The 24,238-nt window shown below is 35.1% G+C and overlaps 2 protein-coding genes across 2 annotated transcripts; one reads left to right on the forward strand and one right to left on the reverse strand.

Annotated features, from left to right (window-relative positions):
- The first annotated feature begins 12,435 nt into the window (after nucleotides 1–12,435).
- LOC128527965 (ATP-sensitive inward rectifier potassium channel 1-like) lies at nucleotides 12,436–15,934 on the forward strand. The gene is made up of 2 exons (XM_053500649.1): nucleotides 12,436–12,551; nucleotides 14,365–15,934. Exon 2 carries the CDS (start codon nucleotides 14,388–14,390, stop codon nucleotides 15,480–15,482), a length of 1,095 nt encoding a protein of 364 aa, XP_053356624.1. The 5' UTR covers nucleotides 12,436–12,551; nucleotides 14,365–14,387; the 3' UTR covers nucleotides 15,483–15,934.
- Nucleotides 15,935–17,454: 1,520 nt separating this feature from the next.
- Nucleotides 17,455–18,860, reverse strand: LOC128527655 (uncharacterized). Its single transcript, XM_053500116.1, has 3 exons — nucleotides 18,664–18,860; nucleotides 18,202–18,550; nucleotides 17,455–18,114 (listed from the first exon to the last, which is right to left on the reverse strand). The coding sequence occupies exons 1-3, from the start codon at nucleotides 18,858–18,860 to the stop codon at nucleotides 17,455–17,457; spliced, it is 1,206 nt and encodes a 401-aa protein (XP_053356091.1).
- Nucleotides 18,861–24,238: the final 5,378 nt, after the last annotated feature.

Below are 24,238 nucleotides of genomic sequence, written 5' to 3' on the forward strand. Positions count from 1 at the left end.
CTGAACCTTGTTTATTGAGGATGCAGGACAACCACCTAGTAATGTATTACAATAGTCCAGTCTGGAGGTCATGAATGCATAAACTAGCTTTTCTGCATCAGATACGGATAAGATGCTCCTAAGTTTGGCGATATTTCTAAGATGGAAAAAGGCTGTTTTTGTGATATTGGAAATATGATTTTCAAAGGACAAGTTACTGTCTAATATTACGCCCAGGTCTTTTACTGTTGAGCTACTGTAGTAGTAACAGTACATCCTTCTAAACGCAGGCTGAATTGTAAAAGCTGTTGTGTGCTGGTTTTTGGGCCGATGAGTAATATCTCTGTCTTGTCTGAGTTTAGTAAAAGGAAGTTATTGGTCATCCAATCTTTTATGTCCTGGACACACTCGGTTAATCTAGACAATTTAGGTATTTCGTCTGGTTTTGTTGAGATATATAATTGGGTATCATCAGCATAACAATGGAAACTAATCCCATGTCTTCTAATGATGTTACCCAGGGGAAGCATGTATATTGAGAACAGCAGAGGTCCTAAAACTGACCCTTGTGGGACCCCATATTTCACTGGCATTACACCAGACAGTTCTCCATTTAGGTCTACAAAATGGTATCGATCAGACAGGTATGATCTAAACCATTTTAATGCTTGTCCCTGAATACCTATGTGATTTTGTAAGCGATCTATGAGAATGTGTCGAATGCAGCACTAAGATCAAGCAAGACTAGAATTGAGGTGCAGCCTTGGTCCGAAGCTAAAAACAAGTCGTTTGCAATCTTAACTAGTGCAGTTTCTGTACTATGATGGGGTCTGAAACCTGATTGAAATTCTTCAAGGATGTTGTTTTCCTGCAAAAATGTGCATATTTGAGCTGATACTACTTTTTCTAATATTTTTGATATAAAGGGGAGGTTTGAAATCGGTCTATAATTTGTTATTTTATTTGCGTCCAAATTAGATTTTTTAAGAAGCGGCTTAATAACTGCCAACTTGAAAGGTTTAGGGACGTGACCTAGATATAATGAAGAATTAATAATGTTTAAAAGTGGCTCTCCAACAGTATGCATCACTTCTTTCAAAAATCTGGTTGGGATTGGGTCTAACAGGCACGTTGCTGAATTAGCTGAGGTGATAAGTTTATAAAGCTCTTCCTGTCCTACACCTGTAAAGCACTGAAAAACTAAATGTGAAACTTTAGGCTGAACTAGATCATGAGATGCTATTAGAGGTTGAACTTCTGTTATTTTCTTCCTTATGTTATCGATTTTTTCATTAAAGAAGTCCATAAAATCTTCACTACTAAAATGTTGTGGAGTACTCTCTGCAGGCATCTTAGATTTTGTTAGGCGGGCTACTGTACTAAATAAGAACTTGGGATTGTTTTGGTTTCTTGCTATCAGTTGGCTAAGATGCTCGGTCCTAGCAGTTTTTAGAGCCTGTCTATAGCTGCACATACTGTCTTTAAACGCAATTCGAAAAACTTCTAATTTAGTTTTTCTCCATTTTCGCTCAAGGTTATGGGTTGCTCTCTTTAGGGCGCGAGTATGACTATTGTACCAAGGAGCAAGTGTTTTATCTCTAACTTTTTTTAATCTGATGGGAGCAACAGTGTCTAATGTTCTGGTAAAAATAGTACCCATGCTGCTAGTCATTTCATCCAGATCGTCTGCATTTAGGGGTCTAATAAGAATTTGGGACAGATCCGGCAGATTACTTGTGAATCTGTCTTTAGTAGTCGGATTCATATTTCTAACAAATCGATAACGTGGAGAGACACAGCTAATCTGTTCTACGGGTAGAGTATATATCAGGAGGTGATGATCTGTGATATCATCACTTTGAGTTAAAATCTCTATATTAGTGACATCTATACCATGAGATATAATTAAATCTAGTGTATGATTACAGCGGTGAGTTGATCCATTTATATTTTGTTTAACCCCAAAGGAATTTAGTAAATCCATAAATGCGAGGGCTAAAGTGTCGTTAGCATCATCTACATGAATGTTAAAGTCTCCTACTATCAACACTTTGTCAGAGTTAACAATTAGGTCTGATAGCAGATGTCCAAATTCTTTAAGAAAATCGGCATATGGCCCTGGGGGTCTGTACACGGTGGCCATTGTAAAATATAGCGCGGGTTTATTATGTATTTCATTAAGTGCAACATTAATGACGAGCACTTCAAATGAGTTAAACCTGGGCCTCATTTTCTGAGTAACCGTGAGTACATCATTGTAGATAGTGGCGACACCACCACCGCGACCGGTTAGACGGGGCTCGTGCTTATAAAAATATCCTGACGGAGTAGACTCATTCAGACCAATATATTCATTTGGTTTAAGCCAGGTTTCGGTGAGGCAGAGTGCGTCAAGGCAATAATCTGATATCATTTCATTAACAATAAGTGCTTTAGGCGCAAGGGATCTAATGTTGAGAAGTCCAAACTTTAGAGGTAGATTTACTTATTTGGCCTCTTTCTGGTTTAATTATTACCAGATTGTTTCGGCTGGATTTAACGAATTTATTCTTTTTTTTCACTATTCGGGGAACAGACACAGTTTCTATAGTACAAGCTATGTGTGTGCGTCTATTAGTATGGTGGGTTGTATTGTGGCTGATATCTAAAGAATCTAAGGTATGACTTACCGCCAGTCAGATGGTTCGTAGTGTCCTGGAGATGTTGTCAGAGAGGACCGCTGCTCCAGCTCTGCTAGGGTGCAGGCCATCTGTGTGGTAGAGCCTAGGACGCTCCCAGAAAACATTCCAGTTATCAACAAAGGGTAATCTCTGTTGTTGACATCAAGATTGTAACCATTTGTTAAAGGCAAATAATCTACTGAACCTCTCGATTCCTCGCTGAAATGTCGGAAGTGGTCCAGATACGACGATCTTTGTCGTGGGTGATGTGCTGCGGACCTTCTCAACCAGGCTCCTGAAGTCCTTCTTTAGGATCTCCGTCTGCCTCAGCCTGATGTCATTCGTGCCAGCATGAAGAACCACAGCTCGAATGTTCTTCCTCAGGGCCGCAGTGTTCACCCATGTGTTCACTCTATTTGGCAGCCATATTGAAAGCCGTCCAAAAACTTTATGCCCAGAAAATGAACCACCATAAATGCATATTGTTTAGATGTTTACTTTTTTATTTTGGATAAGTATCACTACTTATGGCAAAATTACGAGAGTAATGTATAGAATTTGGCATAGTTTAATTTGGATATGATAAATATTCTGTACAGTTAAAACAAAAGACATGTTTTAGGGACATAGTGCTAGTGTCACAGAGCAGTTAGCTTACCAGCTGTATAAGATTGTAGGCTATACAGTTCTAATGTATCACAGGTGTTACTGGCTTGTATTTTTAGATCCATACCATTATAAATTTACAGTTTGGTCAGTAGTTTTAGACTGCTGAATTTATAAAAACTTCATACTGTAGGTGAGCTTAAAGGCTATGGTAATGTGTAAAGCAAACTAAAGTATCATTTAATAAACATTATCATAATTATGTGTTCATAATAAAGTATATATAAACCTAACCTAGATAATTTTGTTGCAAAATCATGTCCTATAAATTTCAGGTATTGTTTTATAAAAAAAAATACTGCTGTTTCAAATAAGCTCGATGTGATCCCTTTAAGCTCATTACCATTGAATGTCGACACTGTAAAAAAAATCTTATGTGCTATCTACTTCAAAAAATATGGTAACAATATTGCACATATTATTTTTAAGCATTTTTTAAGGCTTGATTTTTTTTAGAAGTATTTACTTGAATAAATCATGAAAAAATCCTAAATTATTTAACCAGACGCATATTATTTTTAAGTAGTATTTACGGCTCGATTTTTTTCCCTAGCAGAATCTACTCGAACAAATTATGTAAAACATCCTAAATTATTTAGCCAGACGCATGATGATTTTACCATTATTAATGAAATAATCGTTCTAGTTTAAGCAGATAAAACAAAATGTACTCATATGTATTAAGGAAAATTACTTAATAATTTAAAAAAGATTTTATACTGAAATGAAAACATCATGCATTTTGGTGTTAAACATGCTTTTATTCCATGTTTCACTGGTATTAAAATATTAAACAATTTGTAAAATAGTGTATATAACATTTACAGCAGTTATAAGATCTGTAAAACAATTTGTAAAACGGTTTGTAGCTGATAATTTATATGTCATTGAAATCAACTGTTTAGCATTATATGCTAACATTTTTTGTGGGAATAGTCACATTCTGTGCTAAAAACCTGGGAGAACTTACATGGTACAGTAAACCATTTCTAGGTTCATATCTTTTTAACATTGTAAAACACTAACTGCCCAAAACTTGTTTTAGTGAACTGTGAAGACTGACAGTACAACAAACTCAAGTATGCAAATGGGGGACAGGATGTTTTCAGAAATTTTCACAATGTTTACATTATTTCATTTATATTGCTGACACTAGTGCAAGAAATGAGCTTATTTAAGAAATCTTAAATAAATGTAAAAAATTAATAAGGGGCTTAACGTACCTTTTAACATTTTACACTGTTTGATCTGCTCCTTCAAAATGCCATCTGATCACTGCCATTGTTAAGATTCAAATGAATGTGACTCAAGCAAACCCGGATAATTGGACCAATTCTCTTAAAATGAATATGAAGCCTTTTTTTCTCAAAGATTTTACCCTAAATGGGTTCTCAAATTAAGCCTAAAAATTGCACTTATTTTCTTAAGTCATCCATTATGAGAATCTCCTATTCCACCACATCCCAAAGAGGCCATTTAAGTACAATGAACTCACTGTCAAGTTCAAGAAGCCAGTTTGATATTATTTTAGCTTTGTGGCATGGCGTTTTATCCAGTGGTCATAAAAGCGATAGCAATAATACTCGGGTAGGCTGTGGCATTTAATCCATGCTCATTTGGTAATAAATGGCCCAAAGTGTGCCAAGGAAATATCCCACACCATTATACAGTACAACCAGGAGAAGCATGAAACATTGAACCATTGAAACAAGGCAGGATGGATCCATGTTTTCATGTTGTTTATGCCAAAACCTGAACCATATTCTGAATGTCACAGCAAAAACTGCATGTAAGGCAATGTTTTTCCAATCTTCTGTTGTCCAATTTTGGTCAGCTCATGTGAATTTCCAGTTTTTTGCTGAAAGGAGGGGCATCCGGTGTGGTGTTTAATCATTTGATCAAACTCGGCTTGCTGCTTAAATTCACTGGTTTGTTTTTTGTTATGGACATTTTTTTTTTAGCTTCAAATAAACCTTATTTCAGTATTTAAAAAAAACATTGATTAAAATAAACAATTATTATTATTAAACAATTTTGTGCGCTTTTTATAAACATGGGTGTTAGAGGATACAAAAATGTACCCATAAGCCCAACCAGCCGTTTGGCATTTAATGATATATATTTTAATTTTATTGCTTCAGTCATTGAAAATGAAGTTCAATATCATTGCATGCGAGATTAGTATTTTATTTTAACATACTACTAAAATCAATATATTGTGCTATAAAAATGTCTCAGAGTAGATTTGGTAAGCTTATTAGTTTTGTTTACCCTATAATATTAAAAGATTGTTTAATATAATAATACCATGTAGACTTATTCATATGTTGTATGACAACCTTTGTCTTGTCCCCTATTTTCTGGAACATCAATTGCAAAATGCCAGGTAATGCACAGGATGTCATGTTCTCTACAATTTCTGTGAAATTAGAAAGATTATGCCAGCACCAACTGGTTGGAGAAGGCGGATGACCGTACTGCCAACTTCCCTCAGCCAAACCATGCAGTAGATGTCCGGTATAATGCATATGGTATCAAGGCAAGGAAGGCACTGACTGCATAGTTAGCCACCCAATTTCCACTCTATATAGGTCATGGGCATTAACATAATATCATTAAAAAGGCAAAAAATCCAATGTTCACATAAGGTGACTATGGTATGTGTATGAAAAATAAACTTGGCTGGGCCAAGGCACATAAACAAAAAACAAACAAACAAAATAAGGTTAAGTTGTATGTTTAATCTAAAAGTGCAAAGATGTTCGTTTTAAATGGCAGTGTAAATAGATCAAAAGTATTTAAAATGTATATAGATTTTTTTTTTAACTACTGAACATGAAATCCTAACAAGTTACTCAATTCAATGATTTTTTTCTTTTAATCAGGGTCATGGAAGTTATAGTCGGAGGGTTTTTTGGGGGGGGAGGTGTTTGTAGTTTGAGATGTTTTGGGAATAGGGAGCATAACTGGTGAAGTGTGGTGTCGTGGAAATTTCTGTTGATCAATAAACAGACCAGTCAATGGCAAGCAAAAAAAAAAAGGGTTTTCTCACCAGGAAAAGTTTGTTCATTCATCACAGACATAAGATGTGGTGTGTACAGGAAGAGACCGAAAAACTACATTTACATTACTATTTATAGGAATAATGGACAAAAGGTGTGTGAGCAGTTTTGGATATAGATGTTGGTTGAAATTCTCCTGCAACCATCCATTCCTGGTTCTTAACACAGATACATAATTCACTGCTCAGTGCTTATAATGTTCTTCTTAACAGGGCTGCTGCCGCGTCGGTGGTCGGTACAGCAATGCTGGAACTTGGTCCTGGATTTTTGAAGGGGTTTAAAGGAAGACAGTTTTAAGAACATCAATTAGTTGACTGAGTGGACATTCATTTGAGAAAGTCATTCCTTCCTTAAAGCTTAAGAGGACCCTTTCTTCCCTTTGTAAATGTTTTTCATGTTGTTCTTTAATCCACATGCTTTGAAATTCTTGTATCTTCTCCATAAAAGTCTCTCCATGTTGTCAGTTTACCAAGGGCCCTAAAACGCATTGTACTGTGGATTATATCAGGTTTATACAAAATATTTTTTTAAATTGTTCTTGTCCAGGGCTCCCAAGTGAAATAATGGAAACATGTTCAACCTGTCATCCTAAGATTGTAAGTTTGATTCCCAGCTTTTGTAATAGCCATTTGTAGCCAGGGGCCTAGAGAGTTATTTTATCATAACGAATATGTTTGGTTAAAGAGGAAAAATCTCATTAGGAGATACACCTAAGACATTTTGGGCAAAAGATAAAACTCAGAATGCAGGGCCCCTCCACTAATAGCTACACTCAACTTACAGACCACACAGGTCAATATAGATTAAAAACCTAAAGCTATTAAAAGTATGGCAACTACACTGCCCACCCCCCAAAAAATGTTGCATACTCTAATAGTTCATTGGACCGCCTTTTGCTCTGATTGTGTCCATGGCATCCATGGCGTTGATGCAAAGACATAACAGGTATGATCTTGTATTAAAGATGAAAGTGTTAGACTGCTGTTTAAAGTCTTCTCCAGCACATCACAAAGATTCTCAATGCTTTTAAGGTCTGGACTCTGTGGTGGCCGATCTTTGTGTGAAACCCCAGATAATAACGGTACCCCATAGGCAAGTACAGTAGGTACTTGGCATGATGGAAGCATGACTTCATCTGCCTCTCTTTTTACCCTGATGCACTCATCACTTTCCACCATTTCTAATCCATCTGTGTGCTTACATGTTTGGAGACTAATCTCTGTTAAAACAGAGGCATACCTTTTTCTATTTGTGTGTTTATGAATTTACTAATTATATCTATAAGTGTATAATAGCGATGTATGGAGGCTATGTGCTTAAAAAATCTTTATTTTTCTTTAACTATCTCTCACATCATTATGTTTTGTACAGGGGGATGTTTCACAGCTCAAACATTTTAACAGCTCCAGCAATAGATTGGCTGAATTTTTTTCCCAAGCCAGATTATACAAAATACCCAATATACTGTAATTATTCCACTTCGCCCTAAGTCACACACAAAGCACAGACAACAGAACATAATGTCATGTAGTGTGTCTATGTCATGTAGTGTGTCTTTATCTTTGCGCCGAGGCACTGATTTAAATGCATTTGAATAAGTTAACCTATGATTGATCTGCTTCTGAGTGCATGGTTAGTTAAATTTTTCCACAATAACAGTATTATACATACAGACCTAATGTTAAATAGTATGTTTTAAAGTAATACAATCAGTTTGTGCAGTGATGACATAAAATTGCAGAACTGCATTTAGCTGCTAAAACTAATTTAAGCAGTTTGTCCAGTGATGACACAAGATGGCAGAACTGTGTGTAACTGCTAAAAAAAATTCTGATCAAAGGAGGGTGCCAAAGCCCACTTAAAGAGAAGTGAAAGACAGGCTTAATAGATTTATTGTAACCAAAATATGTAATTTGTATGTCAATGTAATGTAATCAAACTAAGATTCCTCAAAGCAAGTGAGAATGAGCAAGTAAGCAGTGTTACTAGTATGTCTGAAAAGACATAACATCTAATATAATGAAGAAATGCAACCCAGTTAATGTGCTGTTGCTGTTGCATGTAAGATTAAGGAACAGCCAAGCAAAGAAAGCTAAGTACTCCAAAGTCAACTCAACCTTGAAGGAAAAAGCACTCCATTTCTTCTATACGTAATGTGCCAATATAATGCTGATGACACAAGAGGATGAAATATTGTGTTCTGTCAGACCTAGAAGTGTGTGCTATTGAAGAAACAGAGATGGATCAGTTGATTCATTTCGACCTTTTCCAGGTTCTCCCACACCATCCCACTTCTTCATTCTCTACACTGGCTTCCTGTAGCAGCCCGCATCAAATTGAGTGACAAAGATAAAAACGGCCATGACATGCGTTTAGACTCAGTGGGGCAAATTTCTTGTAGCCCTTAAAGCTCAGAGCTCATATATATATATATATATATATATATATGGCTAAGGATTGTTCAGTATAGAGTGACATATCCTTTTTTCAGCAAAACCTAGGCAATATATGATTAACTGAATTTTATTTCTGTTTTACTTTATAACACCCAAACATCACTAAAAAAAAAAAAAAAGGTCACATACAGTAGGCAACAAAATAGCACAAATACAATTGATCACATGTTTTTATACATGTGTCAAGTTGTTCTTGACTGTTCTATGACAAAAAAAAATAAATAAAAAAAAAATAACATTCATTTTGAGGGTTTTAGATTTTTGCAATATCATTCCTATATTTCGGGTATGTTAAAATTTACACATTATAAAAGTAATGCTAACTTTTGTTCTACGTGACATATCTGAAAATCCAAATATACACACATGGGCGAGGCTTCCATATAAGCACGTATACTACTACTTAGTATAGTTATTAACCGTACAATATGTTGTGTTGCTGACACAGATGTGTGCCGTCTGAGTTTTAAGGCTAAGGAGCGCCTACCCTTTTTTACCTATGATTTTCAATGATTTCTCCATAACCTTTCACCAAAAATAACTATGTTCATTGAAATAAATTTAATTTCAGTATTTTAAACATACTGTGCCTATCTACAAGAAATGTTTGCTGGATTTAAAAAAAAAATCATTTTCTAATGCTCACTTTGAAAAAAATATTAACGTAACAATAAATATATTTTCTGTGCATTCCCTGTGTTTACTTTTAACAAAATCACCAGCCTTACATGTAAATTCATTGGTTTGGACTGCAAATGATGGTTTAGACACTGCCAATATGAGCCTCTTAAAATACAGAGCAAGGCCAAATGTGGAGACATACACACTTAACCACAGGAAAATTCTGCTGCAACCTGGTTGTCCAGGAACATAGACAGCTAATGTCCTTGGATGACTTAAAAAAGTAACGTCAGTGCAAATTCATTCTTTTTACCACATACTATGTATCCGCTTTGGGGACTTTGTTGTCAAAGCTGCAGTAGCTTTGTTGGTTGTATTTAATACACCAGCATTATTAAACTCACCCCGGGTGGGTGGGGCATTTAACAAAATGCCGGAGTGTGCGGTTGAACTTGAGAACTCAGACTTGATATTTCCAAAAACTTCAAATAGTCGTATAATTATCAATCAGAAATTTACATTTGCAGCTAAATCTTATTTTTATTTTTTTATTTCATTATTTTTATGTACAGATCAACCATTTAACTACCTCTAGTTCTCACTGATAATGTAAGCTAATTATGGCTGGAGCCACTGTAGCTATGACCATGGCTATTCATCAGACGCGGTTACACAAGTGAGGGATGAAGATGTTTTATCCATGGATTATGAACAGAAAAGATTCTGAGACTTGACTCATACAATACATCATGAACAGACAGGCAGCACACCCCACTCAAAAGGTCAAAAGATTTTCTGCACAGAAGGAAGATATTTCCAACAGTGCAATCCTTAAATTTTATTCCTAGAGTGAGCAACTTAAAGAAAAAACTGAAATGGTTGTAAAAATTAAAGAGTCAATTGATGCAAACACAATCGCTTTGAAGGGAATAACACAAGATGTTGATAACTTACAGGTGTATGTGGTTATGCTACAAAAAGAGAACACAGCGCTGCATGAACCGTGTGCACAGCATAAAATATACAACTGGAAATGGTTGCTTTGCCTGAACAGGGGAGAAGTGACTAAGATTTTTATCTAAAGTTTTTCACTATTAAACTGGAAAACTGCTAAATACAGAGGATATTCTTCACAAGCTGGGTCAGAAAGCAACATCTAATGGTCTTAGGCAAATCATTATACAGTTTTCTATAAGAAATGTACAGCATGATACTTAAAATAAGCTCCTTTTTTAAAGCCTCTGGACTGAAGTGTGAACTCTTGGCTGTTCATGATTGAAACTTTAGTAATATAGTCAAACTCCCAGTAAAAAATGAGGGGAAATAAGTAAAGGACTAGTAATAATAAAAAAATCTACATTGAGAGTTTAAATAAAAGCTGTTCAAAAATCAATAAATCATTGAATTACATGAATTTATACTTCCTTTGTCAAAAAAATATCTGTTGAAGCTTATTTATATAATTCTCACTAAACTTCATCAAAAGTAATAAAATTATTTAATTCCGTAATATTAAAATCTATATGGAACAATAAATCTCATTATTTACACTAATCTCTATGATTATGAAAACAGGGGTCTGAGATCCATGGAATTTAAATGTTATAGCAACTTTTGGACTCGATTGGTTAAAAGATTGTATTTATCAACCTCAATATCATACCATATTCCTAAAAAATATGAAATTAGGTTAAGGTATTTTCTGCTTGCTTAAATGTGCCTTTGAGGTGTCTAAAATTCCACAAACAAGCCTTACACATTGGAAAAAAAAGTTATTTACCCACACTTTCTCCACACTGGCTGTTATTGTAAAATAACAGGGATTTTCCATAAATAGTAAATCTTTCTTCAAAGCTGCTGGTATAACAGTCGTGTAGTGGTGTACATTTAGAGTTAATAGTCTCAAAAATCACCAACTAACAGCAGCCAAGATTAGAGCCATTATAAAAGGCTTTACAGAGTATAAGTACAAAGACAACACAAAAACAACTGACTGGTAGTTTATCTTCTTTACATTGTAATGAAATAATATTGCGTGTGTGTGTGTGTGTATGTGTGTGCATGCGTGTGTGTGTGTGTAATGTTGCAAAGATGTAAAACTGTTAAAATGAGCATATTATTATTAATATATATAATAAAAAATAATATTATTGTCAAAAAAACAACAACCGAAAACAACCAAAAACCCATTTCTAAATTTTTTGTTCAATCATGTTTCCATAGACGTTTGAACAGGAAAAAAGAAAAAAAAAGGATTAAAATGTTTTGCGTTTTAAGGGCTACGCCTGACTTTGTCAAATACTTCCAGTTGTTGAAGTTTTTTGAGATAAAATGAAAAGAAAGACTAGAAAAATATATACAAACGTTTCTCAATCTCTGCTTAGCAATTTTCTCGAGGACACATTGTCCTGCTGTAATAGGTTTAGAACTTAGTTCCAGTAAAGAGGAAATCTTAACGCTAGACCATACCATAACTATACTGTTATTCAATCCTAAATAGCCGTGATGGTTATAGGTGTGCACATACTTTTGGCCATAGTGTATAAATCTTTGCAAAAGGAGCTGCAGGGGCTTGGCTAAGGTCCGCCTGCAGAAAGTAAAGGCAGGAGGTAAAATGTAATAAATTTTTACCTGTGATTATTTATTTGCATTCTTTTGGATATGGAGGAGAGAGAGAAAAAAACAAGAGACAAGACACTATTTATAGCCTCTCTCTTCAGAATATCCAGTCAAAGTTCTAAAAGATGGTTACCAAACATTCTCCTTTTAATTAGAAAAGATGTGTATACTTTCTGAAGACACTGAACCTACAGTATATACTGACTGTGTGATGTATTATCATTGTGCGAAAATATGCCCAACCCTTTAGTACAAAAAAAGCACTGCTTTTGTTTACAGGTAAACATTAAACACACACAGCGTAGCGTTATTAATTGGAAGGCACCAGAAAACCAAGTCAGACTTAGACAGGGAGACCCTGAGAGATGATATCAACATCAATATCACTTTAAACATATTACTTATTTACTGTTTTTTATTGTTTTTAAAAACAAAACAGAGAGGGGGGACGAGCACATTTTTGTATCATAGAAGAACTTCTATAGCAGGTAAGTTCCACAATCAAATCATACAGCACTTAATGAAATTTAATTTTGTAAATCTTTATTGTCTTCACATTAAACTAATTCATTTCAATTAATCTCACATTATTTCCTTACTGTTAATCTGTTCCTCTTTTACTGGTTTTTAATGTTATTTAATGACTTGAATGTCTTGTCAAATTAGCAACTGAGAATAGTTTTTTTATTAATTTTTTTTAAGTAGTATAAAGTTTCTTTCTGTTCTTTAATATAAAAACTACAAAAAGGGAGAGAGAACATTAAAAACCATAACCATAAATAAAGAGCAAAATATGTGTAACCAAAGATAAGAGTACCTGTTTGGTTAAGTTGATTAAAGTGAATGCCTTAAAGCATTTCCAAAAAATTGTGAAGTTGTGTTCATCTCTTTTATAATGTCTAAGAACATTTTCGAAAACTGTCACCGCAGCGTGCTTTTCTCACACTGTTAATGTCGGCTTTAGTCAGGTTGTTAGATCGATGTGTCTGAGAAACCACCATACACAAAAGTCAAATTAGATAAAAGCTGAATAATTTTCTGATACACACGCATTTTCAAGAATTTGCTACAACAGAGAAGCATATTATATACTTTATACAAACACTATTAGTAAGAATTGTTGAAATTACCTAATGAAAATATGAAAAGTTTAGCCAACTGAGCAAATCTCACAAAAAACGCATGTTACTACGAGAAGTTATTAAAAATATATTTATGTAAAAATTTTAAAAGGTATGTAAAAATACCATGTTAATATATGAGGAAAACCACATTATTATGAGAAAACACATTATGGTTAAATATGGGCATAATGAAATGTTACCTAAGTGCAGGAAATATTCTATACAAGATAAACATAATAAAATAAGACACTTGATTGATCTTGTTTATACAATACAGTCTGGTTACCGGTTCATAGATTCTGGCAAATGAAGCATTTGACTAAATCAGTAACATTTTAATTCATGCTTGGCTTTGACCATAATTAGATTTTATTGTCACTTATAAGTATCCTAGCTGAACATGGGAGCTTCATGGTTACAAATTACAGTGTATTTAAGGTCAACAGTTTGAGTATGTTGTTATGTAAAATGCTGTCAAGCGTCAATTAAAAATTTGTATCGCAGTGAAGTTTGGTTGAGGAATTGCATTTGTTGCAGACTTTACAGAACCCTAGGTCCTAGTTGCACACTCATCACTCTAATTGCCTTTCCCTCTAGCAACACAATATTTGGTAAAGAAAAAAAAAAACATTTTTTCTAAGCTTGATTTTTTTAATAAAACAACATATTGTCTCATTACATTATATTTTACTGCCATTAAAGGATGTTGATTAGAATCCTTTTTTATTTCTTTCATGATAATATTCACCTATTATTTCAATTTAATCAGTAAATAGTAGTTCCTCTTAGTTAATGCATTGTTGTATCTCAGTAAGGTTGAAATTGAATTTTACATTTTTGTAGTTAAAGGGTTTTCTCAGGCTACCACATGTAATTATTGCCCTCAAACATCGATCAAATTTTTTTGTGTCTGGTTACTTTCTCAAAATATTAATTTCAGAATAAAATTCTGTAATATACTTACCATAAAATAAACATCCAAACATGGTTTAAAAGAGGAATCACAAAAGCAGTGTTAAACAAATTTGATGCTATGTTTTTATGCAGAATTAACTAAATAAATTAAAATTATTCTAAATAATTGGTATTACTGATTTCTTATTAAAGACAAAATGCAACTTATTATTTGAAAATATCACTAAAAGCATTAACCGGTGATCTTTATTGTTTTACTCAGGTTTAGCTTTCTGTTGTTGGGAAATGACACGCTCATTGCGACAGATGCTCCGAAACAACCTGGGAAAGCAAAGCAAAAAACGTCTGGTAACCAAAGATGGACACTGCAACATTGAATATGGCAACTTGAAGTACAGCAATCGCTTTGCATATGTGCGGGATTTCTGGAGCACCTTTGTGGAGATACGTTGGCGTTTCATTCTCTTTTATTTTGTGGCCTCATTCACTTTGAGCTGGTTCATTTTTGGACTTATTTGGTACTGGATTGCACGTAATAATGGTGATATTTGGTGGCAAAATCCACCTTCAGACCACAAACCATGTATATATAATGTTTTTGGACTTACAACTGCCTTCCTTTACTCACTTGAAACACAGATGACAATTGGTTATGGTCTGAGAGTGCTCAGTCCGTTCTGTCCTGGTGCTGTCACTCTAATAGTTATCCAGTCCATCACTGGTATATTTATCAACATCTTCTGGTGTGGGCTGGTTTTGGCCAAAATCACCTTACCCAAGAAAAGAGCCAAGACTATTACCTTTAGCAAAATGGCAGTTATTTGTCCCCAAAATGGTGCTCTCTGTTTGCAGATAAGAGTGGCCAACTTGCGTAAGACCTTAATGATTGGAAGCCAGATATATGGCAAGCTGGTTAGGACAACAGCCACTCCAGAAGGCGAGACCATCATTTTGGAACAGGTCAATATTGACTTTAATGTTGATGCTGGAAAAGACAACCTCTTCTTCATTTGTCCTTTAACTTTGTATCATGTAATTGATAAAACAAGTCCATTTTTCAATTTTGCTTTGGACACAATTCTTCAGCAGGAGTTTGAGCTAGTTGTATTTTTGGATGGGACAGATGAATCCACCAGCTCCTCCTGCCAGGTCAGAACTTCCTACATACCACAGGAAATTAAGTGGGGTTACAAGTTCCTCCCCATCATTTCCCACAGTCAAGAAGGGAAATATTTTGTGGACTTCTCAAATTTTGACAGAGTGGAGCCAACTCCAACTGCACACTGTGCTCACTGCTTCTACAATGGCCAAAGCTATCATCAAAACTCCAGAAATGGCATCGACAACCCAGGGTTTGAAATGATTGAAATAGAAAATTAAATCCGTGGTACAGAGATGTAAGATCGCCCTTTGTATTCACCAAAGGAGTATTTGTCCTTTTACTGGATCATTAGTTATACTGATTATGCTCTACAGAAAAAATTACATCAATCTACTTAATTGTATCAATTATAGTAATTTTAAATATGGGATTACAAATGTTCTGTGTTTGTGTACTTTCTCTGGGGTCAGTTTTATCCCAGGTATATGAGGGTGTATCCCCAGGGGTATAGTTTTGTTTCAGGGATAGGCTCAAGATCCACTGTGATTTCATAAATCATATCTTTGTGCTGTTTGCTGGTTTGATTGTTGATACTATGCCTCGTTGTCTGTACTTAAAGTTATTTATATGCTTAGGGCATTATTAAAAAATTGTTAAAGGTAAAGTCTTAAAAGTGGGGACCATGTCAAGTGTACTACAGAAATTTATAAAGCAATATTTTTAAAAATCTGCATTTTTTTATACTTTGATTTAAAAGTATTTAATAAAAAATGTACATGTGAATATTCTGCAATATTTTTATATTCTTAAAAAAAGGTAAAAATATTTTAATAAATGTACTTGTTTTAAAAAACAGATTCTGTCTGTAAATAAATTGATTCGTTCAATCATGGTGGCTCAAACAGTTAAGGCTCTACAGTAGGTTATTGATTGGAAGCACATTTCACTGTACTGTAAAGTACATCTGACAAATAAATAAATTGAATCTTAAAGTTCAATTAGGTAATATCTAAGTATTAAATTTATGTTACAAATAAAAACTGATTGTAAATGGATGCACTGTAATTCACCCTAGAATGCACAGAAGTGAAGTGGCATAAATTGGATAAAGGGCTTGTCATTTTCATCAGAGACCTGTTTAAAGCCATCTTTATCTTCAACTTAAAGAAATTATATTTAATGACTTGCTGATAAACAAATGCTTTAATATTTGTATTTATGTTATTTGTTCACTTGCCGCTGCTAGACATGCGGCAACTGTGAGTCAGCAACCAGTGGACTGATCGTTATATTCAGACTCTGATGTTTATTGCTTACTTAAACACACTTTTAGATTAGCTGTTCAACACCAGACACATAACTTTAACGAAAGCCTTAACCAACTCACTTTCAAGATGGAGAGGACAGTTAATGAAAGGAGTGAAGGAAAAAAGGGTAGATAAGAAAGAAACAGGCCTAGGTAGACAGTATGTCACCTTAAACCTTGGTATGTTCTGAAAACATACATTATTCTGAGAGTATTATACATTATTATACATCATATATTATTTTGAAACCAATATGCAAAGAAAATGGACATATGGCATTTGGAACATTTAACACACATAGCTTAAGCTCTCATGATACTTTAACAAATAGTCATGAGGGCAGAAAAAAAAATTAAAACTAGCAATTTATTTAATTAGATTTTTATTAAAACTAGGTGAATATTTCCTTCAAGTGCATATATGCTTATTTGTCACTTGAAGGAAATATGACCGAGCTCATGTAATCAGCCTAGCATGTGGCAGCAGAGCATTGCAAAAAAAAAAAAAATTCTGATTGGCTAATTACAGTTTTTCTTGATTGCTTAAACACATTTGCCCACTCTGACATCACATTTTCAAAACAGTTAACACACAGGATAAAACTTAAGGTCAATGGTCAAAATGACTTATTTTGTTAGCAAAATGCTCTAACACTCACAAAACATTAAAAACATGCAACATCAGCAAATATTTCCATCAAACACCAAAACTTGTAGTCAAATTAATTTATTCTTTGAATCAATCATTACACGATGGATAACAAAATTCAGCCATCAATATGCAATATAATACTTTACAAACTCAAATGGATACTGAAAAAAAAAACTACCAAAGAAAACTTATGGGTGGAAATACCTTTAAAAAAAAAAAAAAAAAAAAGAAAAAAGAAGAAAATATATATATATATATATATATATATATATATATATATTATTTTTCACATTTAGTCCATTCGTTCTTGCCGACTATGCCACAGGTTCTCATCAACATCGCATTGAATGTTTTCCCTTGCAATGCACCGAGGGAAATACCTTCTTGCATGGCGTATCCATCCCTGACAGTCCTCTGCACCTATTGCCAGGCAACCAGCATTCATTGCCTCCAGGAGGGGCATCTGCTCATATGGCCGGTGATCATACACCTTCCACCTCCAAGCAGAGAAGAACTCCTCGATTGGGTTCAGAAAAGGCGAGTATGCAGGCAGGAATTGCATCATAATACGAGGCTGTGCTGCAAACCATTCATTCACAAGGCGAGAGTGGTGGAAAGCCACATTGTCCCAAATTATGACATACAAAGTCATGCCAGGCCTCAACAGCCCTCTCTCTTCGGGTGGAATCAGTATTTCTTTCAATGCATCAAGAAATGTGATGAGGCGTTCTGTATTGTATGGGCCAATAGTTGGTATCTGGCAAAGGACCCCATCATTGGAGATGACAGCACACATGGTGATATTGGCACCCCTCTGACCTGGCACTGTGACAGTGGCCCTCTGCCCAATGATGTTCCTCCCACGTCTCCTCACTTTACAGAGGTTGAAGCCGGCTTCATCCACAAAAATGAATTTGTGATGTGTCCCTTCTGCTTCAAACTCCATTATTCTCTAAGAAAAAAAGCAAATTCATGAAGCAAATTATTCTAGTCGCATGTAACTATGGTAAACAAGGTATTACAATAAAAAAAATTGTACCTGCACATACTGGAATCGTGCCTCCTTTACGTTGTCAGAGTTTCTTTGAAATGGAACTCTGTACAGCTGCTTCATCCTAACATGGTTTCGTTTAAGGACTCGATTTATAGTTGCCAAACTCACACTGTTTATCTTTCTAAATACTCCCTGATCTGCAATTACTGCTGCCTGGATTTCACGCAGTCTGATTGCATTGTTTGCCACTACCATATCTACAATGGCAGACTCCTGTTCAATACCAAATATCTTTCCTCTTCCACCAGTGTGTGGTAATGTGTGGATTCTATAAAGTAAAAGCAAAAAGCATGTCAAAATTGACATTACAGTATGACAGTCACATAAATAGACACTATAGACACAGGTTGTTCTGCTAACAGGGCAATGCAGTAAAGCTGAAATACACAGTGGTATACATTACAGTAACACTGTGAATTACCTGTTCTCATTCCGAAAAAGCCTTACAATAGATGCCACAGTGCTCCGACCCAAAATGGGCTGGACCCTTTTTCCAGCCTCTCTAAAGGACAAGCCATGATTGATGACATGGTCAATAATTGTTGCCCGAATTTCATTTGGAACTTGAGCTCGATTTTGTCCTCTTGCTGCTGCAGCTCCTCCACCACGCATACGAACTCCTCTTCCTCGGGCCCCTCTGCCATGGCCTCTTACTCTCCTTTCGTGCCTATGGCCTCTTTGATCCATGCTTGCAAATAGCAATTCAGAGGTGGCATCTTTTGTAGAGGGATGAGGATTGATTGCTGATTGAAGAGTTGTGCAAACAAGTTTCACACAGGTGCATTGGATATTTATAATTATGCAAGTACTTTCTATCAGCTGTTAATAGTTGTTTTCCTTTTGTTCAACACAGTGAATCCAATGGAGTTTGGGATCTTTCAATGAGATCTGTGGTAACTGTTTTGACAAAGGGTGTGAAAAATGTGTGTAACAAATGAAAAAGTGTTAAGGCATTTGAAAGAGAGGACTTCTCCTGTGCTAAGAATGTGATGATGAAGATCAAGCGAATCCCAGTTTCACTGAGCGTGTCTTAGCAAATGAGAAAAACTGTAATCTTTTCTATTTCTGATCATCTGATTAGATTGATTATTTTTAAAAACAGGAGATACAAAAAATATTTAGTTAAAGCAGAATTTCTGTTTAAAGTATTTGAGTGGCCTGATCGTAGAACCCTACTAAACAATGAATTGGATGAATTGGAATGCAGAATATGTGTTCACCTGCATAAACATGTTATCTAATTAGCTAATTATTATCTGGGTGACAGTGTCTTGTTGATGCTAGAGGACAGAGGGTTTGAGATATATACAAAATAACATCTTGTTACAATATAGGTATGCTATAGAGCATCTCTAAAGCAGCAAAAAGCCACAGTGGCACCACTCGTGTCAGCAAGAAACAGGAAACTGAGGCTACAATATGCCTGCTTTACCAAAATTGGACGATAGACGATTGGGCTGGTCTTAAGAGTCTAAATTTCTGTTGCATACTCAAAATTCTGCATAAAATCATGAAAGCACAAAAACATCCTGCCTTGTATCAACGGTTTAGGCAGCTAGAGCTGTAAAGGTGTGGCGGAGATTTTCATGGCACACTTTGGGTCTTAGTACCAATTAAGCATAGTTTAAATGTCACAGCCTACCTGAGTATTGTTGCAGACAATGTCCATCCCTTTCGACCACAGGATTACGCACCATGTCACAAAGCTAAAATAATTTCAAACCTATTTATTCTATATGACAAAGAGTTTGCTATAAAGGATTGCTCATCACTGAGCGGCAAATTACTACTATTCAGTTTACTACCTCGTACTCTTGTTCACACATTTCAATGTCTGCAGGTCGGATTTGCAACTTACCTTTAGGCATATATCACACACACACATAAATAGGTATTGCTAGACAAAGCTTCACAGGGCCCCACTCTAATCACACCTTTTTATTGAACATCTGTTGCAAGAACAGTATAAAATATTCTAATGTGTTTTACAAACTTCCTTGGCTCAATGCTGCCATACTGTTGCTGACAACACTATATAATAGATTTTTTTCTGCATTCAACAATAATTAAAATTCATTTGACCGTTGGGGCCCCCAAAAAAATTTAACACTACCTTATCATGAATTGAGACATCAGTTAAAAAAAAAAAAAACATATAGTCACTAGATCAGCAGTTTCGTAAAAACTCAAACTAGCCCATCTACTGTATAATTAAACCATGGCATGGTTGTTTAAGTGATAGAGATCACAGTTTTTCCCATTCTGGTGTTTGATATGTGAATAAGCTGAGGCTCTTGACCAGTACTGTATCTGCTCTGTTTTATACATTGTGTTGCTGCTAAGTGACTGGCTGATTGGATGACTGCATAAATGAGCAGGCGTTCAATAGTTCAGAGTGCTGAATGTAAATATAAAATCCTAAAGAAAAGAAACAAAGCACTGCCCAGCAATTTAAGATATTTATATTCATATTCTTGAGCATTAACTCTGTGATGATATTAAAAAAAAATTTTTTTTACTTTGGCAAAATGGTCAGTCAGTTGACAATGACTCAAGTCGTCTTCCTCAACTGACATAGCATCTGATGAACCATAGACCCTGCAATTCATAGGATTATTCAGACTTTTACATGTGCCAGTTTAGTACCATTAAAACTTACTTTAGATTAGTTAAAATTTACTTTATGATTAATGCTTCTTTTTTTTAAGTTGAGATTCACATTCTATTGAAGAATCAGTCACACTCAAAATCTGTCTTACACACATGCAAAATTTCTCTCATGTACAGTCAGACTCTTCCATATGCAAATTTATCTCTGACTATGAAAAGTCAGAGATCTGATGGCGTGTTTGAGAGAGAGTATGACTATGTGTGAAAGGTTTGGTAGTGCATACAGTAGATTCTGTATAGTGTGTGAGAGAGAGACAACGTACCTGTATGATTTGTTTTCTGTAACAGCCTTTCTCACACACACACCTGCCTTTCTACAGTAAAATATACAAACCAAATTAGAAACAGCAACAAAATGTGTTATTTTCCATCTTAGAAACTAGAGTGGTACCACAGGAAATTATTTAGGAAACTTGCGTCAACTCTCCATGTTTAAGCTGGTCTTTTTCCCTCTTTAACACATAAACATAAACTACACAAACATGGGTGCATGTTTTGGTTGCACACTTCAGATTATGTCATCATTATTTAAGCGTTGTCCAAAATGTTTATTAAAGCATTATGGAGTCTTTTAATCAATGTAAAACAAATATTTTTTTACAACACTTTTCGAGAAGCTCTCTTTTATAAAAATTAAATGCTAAAGGACTAAGAAATAAAATCTATCACATGTAGTCAAAGTTATAGATGGATTTTCTCAAAAATTTGACAGTACACAAATTTAACATTTTTTGAAGCAGTTTAATTAATTATTAATACGCAAATGGCCTCTCCCATGGAGAATGAAATATTTTCTCTGTTATGTTACATTCAGGGAAACACATCCACTCCCTAAAGGCCAACACAGAAATGATGGTCAGTATTCTCTTCCTGCATGCCAGTCGGGCCCTGAACCATAAAAGACTAACAACAAACTTGCTATTATCACACACACACTACATTCCTGCTAAAACGTATTCCTTACATGTTGCATATTTTTACATAAGAAGAGCATCTTTCACTTTAGGCCACGGACAATTAAACTGCTGCTGACACATATATTTTATAATTTCATACTTCCTGTCTCTAATCATACTGCTGCTGTCATATTTCCAATTGAAAAAGAATTACACTTGTATATCTGTCACAGTTGTTTACACTTTTATTTTGTAAGCCATGTTTGTATCCAGTTTAAATTTCTACTTAAATTTTATTTTATTTCACAGCTTAATCAAAGCAATTTTTTTTATTGCAAATTGTATCTTTAGCAATTGTATTTTAGCATATTTCTCTTATAAAGTGGAATTCCATTTTTTTTATTTTTTTTTATTAAGCATCAGGCCATGGATAAACACTTCAATGCATGTCCTGCCATGTATGCTTCTGTATGTAGCAAATTGAATTTAAATATCTCTAGTCAACTTTTTAAACTATCATTGGATACTACTATTTTGGCACAGAGAATTCTTTAGAAGTTTCAAAAACATACTTTGCAAATGCTATTGAATTTTTATTAACACACATTCCAGTTGTTCATTGCTTGATACCTTATGATGAATGTTTCAACCGTTTCTGTCATTTTTGTTCAATTTATTCAGGGGCAAATGCTATGAGGAATATGTTCACCTTTCATCACATGCTATTTGAATTTACTGTAAACAACTATTATTCAGTGAAGATTTGGTCTTATTTCAGGGAACTCCGTTTCCCTGTATGCCCTTGTTGTTTGTTTATTTTATGCCCTTATTTTTTCCACCCTTATATTTTGTGTTATGAAATCTCCAGAATGACATAAGTCATGTGGGATCCAGTAAATTGTCAGAAATACAGAAAAATGGAATTCTGACAGCGTGTGGATGAGTGCCAGCTGTAGCCAGACAAGAAGCATCGACAGGAAGCACAGGTTTAAGTGGCTATTAAAGGGAAGACTTCACACCTGTCACTCAATGTAATTGTAATTAGTGTCTGTGCATACATTAAATAGTAAGTTTCTTAGCTCATGAGGTGGCGCACTGACTTGGCTGGATACTCCACCATGGGGAACTGCTAAAGGACTTGAGTAATAAAGTCAATTAACTTTATAAAGCAGGAAAGGGATATAAAAAGATATCTGAATACTTAAAAATGCCTGTCAGTACTGTTCAAACTCTGCTAAAAGGGTGGAAAATAAGAGTTTCTTTAGATACTAAGCCATGGTCAGGTAGACTGATTTCACCCACTACTGCCAGAAGAATTGTTCGGGACGCAAAGAAAAACTCACAAACAACATTAAGAGAAATACAGGCTGCTCTGGAAAACAGTTTAGGTGCTGTTTCAAGGAGCATAATAAGAATGTACTGGAACAGAAACAACCTGCATGGTCGAGTTGCCAGAAGTAAGCCGTTACTGCGACCATGCCACAAAAAGGCCCGCTTGCAGTATGCCAGACAGCACATAGACAAGTCTCACAGCTTCTGAAGCTGAGTCATTTATAGTATGCTATGTTTACGGTGAACAGTACACCATCCCCTTCGTTAAGCATAGTGGTGGAGCTCTTACAGTATGTTTGGAGCTGTGTATGCTCCAGTGGCATCGGGAAGTTAGTCATGACAAGATCAATGAAGCATGTTATTAGAAAATACTGGCAGAAAATTTGTGTTCTACGGCACAAAGCTGTGCATGGGATGCTCTTGGGTGTTCCACCATGACAATGATCCAAAGCACAAGGCCAAGTTAAAAAGTATAAATTATAACTTATACAATGAACATATAACCTAAATAAATAGTTTGTCACTGATAAGCATGCCAGTGGCAATAGTGGCAAGGATGAACTCCTTGACATAAAAATAGGAATAAACCTTGAGAGGAACCAGATGCAAAAAAAAAAACAATTCACGTTTTAGTGATAATAAATAGCATGACCATAAATGTATATCTATAAGGTTTGATAAAGTAGAAAGAGAGATTATTGTAACACTATGGTACACTCACAGTCACATACCTGGTAAGGTCTGTGTAGAGTGCAAGCAGGGACTCAGGCAGGACTAACTATGACAGTATAACTATAAGGGATAGTCGAAAAAGAAACACAGACATGAGGGCTCCCTAGGAACCAATCATATAAACCTGTAAAACAGTAATGTGCAAAAGTTAGTGACCTCTTAGACAACCAACAACATATAACTTTTTTCACTGTGTTATTATTATTCATTAAAAAGGCAAAATGTGAATGTGACGTCCCAACACATTCACCACAAGGTCAAACTGTGCAATGCTTAGAAACATACTTAAAAAAGAAAAGTTTCTTCTCAGCCCCTACAGGCCTCACTGAGCATATTAAATGTTAAGGGCTATGACAGCCCAATTAGAAAAAGACTAAACAATACTGTTTGTC

The sequence above is a fragment of the Clarias gariepinus genome, chromosome 7 (assembly GCF_024256425.1).
Source record: "Clarias gariepinus isolate MV-2021 ecotype Netherlands chromosome 7, CGAR_prim_01v2, whole genome shotgun sequence".
Classification (NCBI taxonomy): Eukaryota; Metazoa; Chordata; class Actinopteri; order Siluriformes; family Clariidae; genus Clarias; species Clarias gariepinus.

Coding starts and splice junctions, on each gene's coding strand:
- LOC128527965 (XM_053500649.1), top strand. CDS start 14,388: ATGACACGCTCATTGCGACAGATGCTCCGAAACAACCTGGGAAAGCAA.
- LOC128527655 (XM_053500116.1), bottom strand. CDS start 18,860: ATGGCAGAGGGGCCCGAGGAAGAGGAGTTCGTATGCGTGGTGGAGGAG. Junction 18,551..18,663: donor GGAGCACTGTGGCATCTATT/GTAAGGCTTTTT, acceptor CTGTGTCTATAG/TGTCTATTTATGTGACTGTC. Junction 18,115..18,201: donor CACGATTCCAGTATGTGCAG/GTACAATTTTTT, acceptor TTTTTTTCTTAG/AGAATAATGGAGTTTGAAGC.